At 53.3% G+C, this 2,794-nt stretch overlaps 1 protein-coding gene across 1 annotated transcript; it reads right to left on the reverse strand.

Annotated features, from left to right (window-relative positions):
- Nucleotides 1-1,567: 1,567 nt before the first annotated feature.
- LOC103781513 lies at nucleotides 1,568-2,416 on the reverse strand. Its single transcript, XM_008949231.1, has one exon. The coding sequence runs from the start codon at nucleotides 2,414-2,416 to the stop codon at nucleotides 1,568-1,570; it is 849 nt and encodes a 282-aa protein (XP_008947479.1).
- Between the last annotated feature and the right edge of the window lie 378 nt (nucleotides 2,417-2,794).

Here is a 2,794-nt window from a genome sequence, read left to right on the forward strand (position 1 = left end):
CCCGGAGCCGGAGGGATGTGCAGGGAGGGTGAGCGGGGGCCGCCGCCTCCCAGCTCCGCCGCGTCCCGCTCCGACCTGCAGCCCGGCCGAGTTCCCTTCCTCCTTTGGCATAGGGCTTCAAAGCGGTCAGGCAACTGATTCATCAAAAGTAAAGGAACTGTCAAAAATTATTGGTACATGCATTTATTGTTAAAGGGAGCGAAAGCCAAAGGATGAAACAGCGCGAGTTAATGTCAGTAAACTGGTGTGCAGGACGGAGGGCAAAGAAACGGGGGAAAGCTGATACTGGAGCAGGGGAACCAACGTTCACACTGAAAGGTAAATTTGAAAACCAGGCAAGTTTGTACTCTTTCTGCCAGAGCCCTTCTTTCTACCAGAGAACTCCTGTGGACAAATAGAGACTCAGGGGGTTTAATTTTCAGTGGAGTCTGGCAAGGTTTGGGGATCTCACCAGAGAGATCTCCAGTACCGGGTTTCACTGAAAGTCTCTCATCTTTACAAACCAGTAAAGCAGCTCCAACAACAACCAGCAGACAGCCTCACACTGCCATTATCTGAAATCACAGACACATCACTGCTCGGGAAGCCCGTGGGCTAGAGGGTCACACTTTGTTCCAACACACTTTGGGTGGAAAACTTCCATTTTCAGCCTGCTGGTCTGCAGAAACCTGGGGGGTGGAAAAGCAAGCCCAGCATCAGGGTGCCTGTTGCTGTCAGTGCTGCAGGTACCCACACCCGGGAAGGCTTTTGCTTCCCTCTATCCTACAAAGGCAGGATAACAGTTTATAAAATTCTTCCCATTTTTAAACTAAATGCAGTTTGCATCCTGCCCCTTAACTCCCAGCAGAGAAAACGTTATTGCTTCATTTGGGGTTCACAGCTTAGATCCATATTAGGGACTTCATCTTACAGCTCATCTGACTGTGAGAAGGTTTATCCTGACCAAGGAAATGTTAAAATAGTATCTAGAAGAAACCACTCAGAATCAGCAGCGCTTTCTAGCCAAACCACTCCAACGTCTCCCGATCCTTCTCCCCCTCCTTGAGGAAGAGAGCAGGGTGCCTCTCCGGGACCCGCTGGCACAAGCTGAAAGCCAGCTCCCCTCCTTGCAGAAATGCCCAATTCTGCTGACAGGGGCCAAGTACCTTTTGCTCCCACCCAAAGCAGTGGGAGTTGAGGCTTTTCAGCGCACAGATTCTCCATCAGCAACAAGTCCAAGTTGTTTCCCTGCAGTAAATCCGAGTCCCGTTTTCCACTGTCAGGCTACTCCTGGCTCCTAAGTGGTGAGAGACTTCCGAAAACCCCCCTGCTGCAGACGGGACCTTGGCAGAAGAGGCTCAGATGGGGCAGACGAGCCTCTCCTTCGCGTTTTTAGCCACCGACTCCTCATCCTTCCGAATTCACGTGGTTTAGTCCTGGCTGCTGCCGTCCTCCCGTCACTCCTCCTCCGAGGCAGGACGTCGCTGAGCTCTGGCTTGGGGATCTCGCCCATCGCTAGCGGGATTTCAAACTTGCCTGACGTGTGCACCGCCGCCTTGTACCCCAGCAGCCCCGCCCGCCGCGGGCGCTAGCAGTTTTTCACCTGCTCCACAGTCTCGTAGAACCCCGGCCGGACTCTGCGGATGCTCATCCGTATGTGCTGGCCCTCCAGGGGCACGGGGGCGCCGGCGGGGGCCGCGCTGCACCGGCGCTTCCGTCGGCCCCGCAGGGAGAAGGCCGGGGCGCCGCCGTTCTCCTCCTCCGCGGGGTAGGACTCGTCCACGCTCGTGCCCTCGTCCGACTGCTCCTCGCTCTTGTACTTCACCTCCTTCGCTTTGCTTCCTTCCTTCTCCTCCTTGGCGAGTTTTCGGAAGTGTTCCAGGCATTGTATCTTTTGTCTTCTCTCCATCATCTTCAGCTCTTGCTTGTCTGTGAAATCTTCGTAATACATTTTCCTTTCGCTTCTCTGATCTTCGAGGAACTTCCACTCGATGCTGGTCATTTTTATCCCACTGTACTCCTCCAGTTTATTCCTCAGCTGCGCGTCCGTGCAAAACACGTCGAAGAGCTTCTCCGAACTCTCGTTGAATTTGTCTGCCCGCTCGGAGAAAGCCTGGTTCTGTCTCTGCTTTCTGGTCTGGTACAACCTGGTAAATTCCTCGTACATTTTGAGGATAAGTTTCTTTATGCTCTGCGTGGCGATGGTGTGCAGGTTGCAAACCAACCAGTGCTCCTGCAGGTGCTCGGCGAGCAGCTGGGCCGCGTCCTCTTTGGAGCGCTGGGCCTGGCCGGCTCTTTTGGGCTGCAGCAAGTACAGCATGTTCTGAACCACATCCTTCTTGGTCGGCAGAACCCCCTGGGCGAAACCTGAAGACTCTACGTATTCAACAGTCCCCAGAGTCTTCCGTGCCCTCACCTCGGTGTCCAGTGATTCCATCACTGCTCGTTTATATCGTAGTTATGACATCATCTGCAAGATTGGGGGGGAGGGGAAAAAAAAGTATGTCAAATGAGGCTTTTTTTTTCTGCAGTGAAAATAAACAGATGAGAAAACATGCTCAGACCAATAAGATCTGGGGTTTTGCGGTGTACTCAGTTGCTGTTGGACGGCTGCTGCTAGCCCAGCCCATTTAAACATCTGCACATTCAGGCTCTCGCTCCTCTGTGCGGTTTTAAAGCCTAATACGGTGTGTTTGTTTATGTCAATTAGTTTTTAATTGGGTTTTGGGCTTCGCATTGTAAATGACGGTAAATCAAGACCGCCTCGGGCACCGGACCAGGCTGGCCTCGACCTCGGCTGCACCGTAACACGGCA

Source organism: Merops nubicus, unplaced genomic scaffold (genome assembly GCF_000691845.1).
Source record: "Merops nubicus isolate BGI_N331 unplaced genomic scaffold, ASM69184v1 scaffold39541, whole genome shotgun sequence".
Taxonomy (NCBI): domain Eukaryota; kingdom Metazoa; phylum Chordata; class Aves; order Coraciiformes; family Meropidae; genus Merops; species Merops nubicus.

Coding starts and splice junctions, on each gene's coding strand:
- LOC103781513 (XM_008949231.1), bottom strand. CDS start 2,416: ATGGAATCACTGGACACCGAGGTGAGGGCACGGAAGACTCTGGGGACT.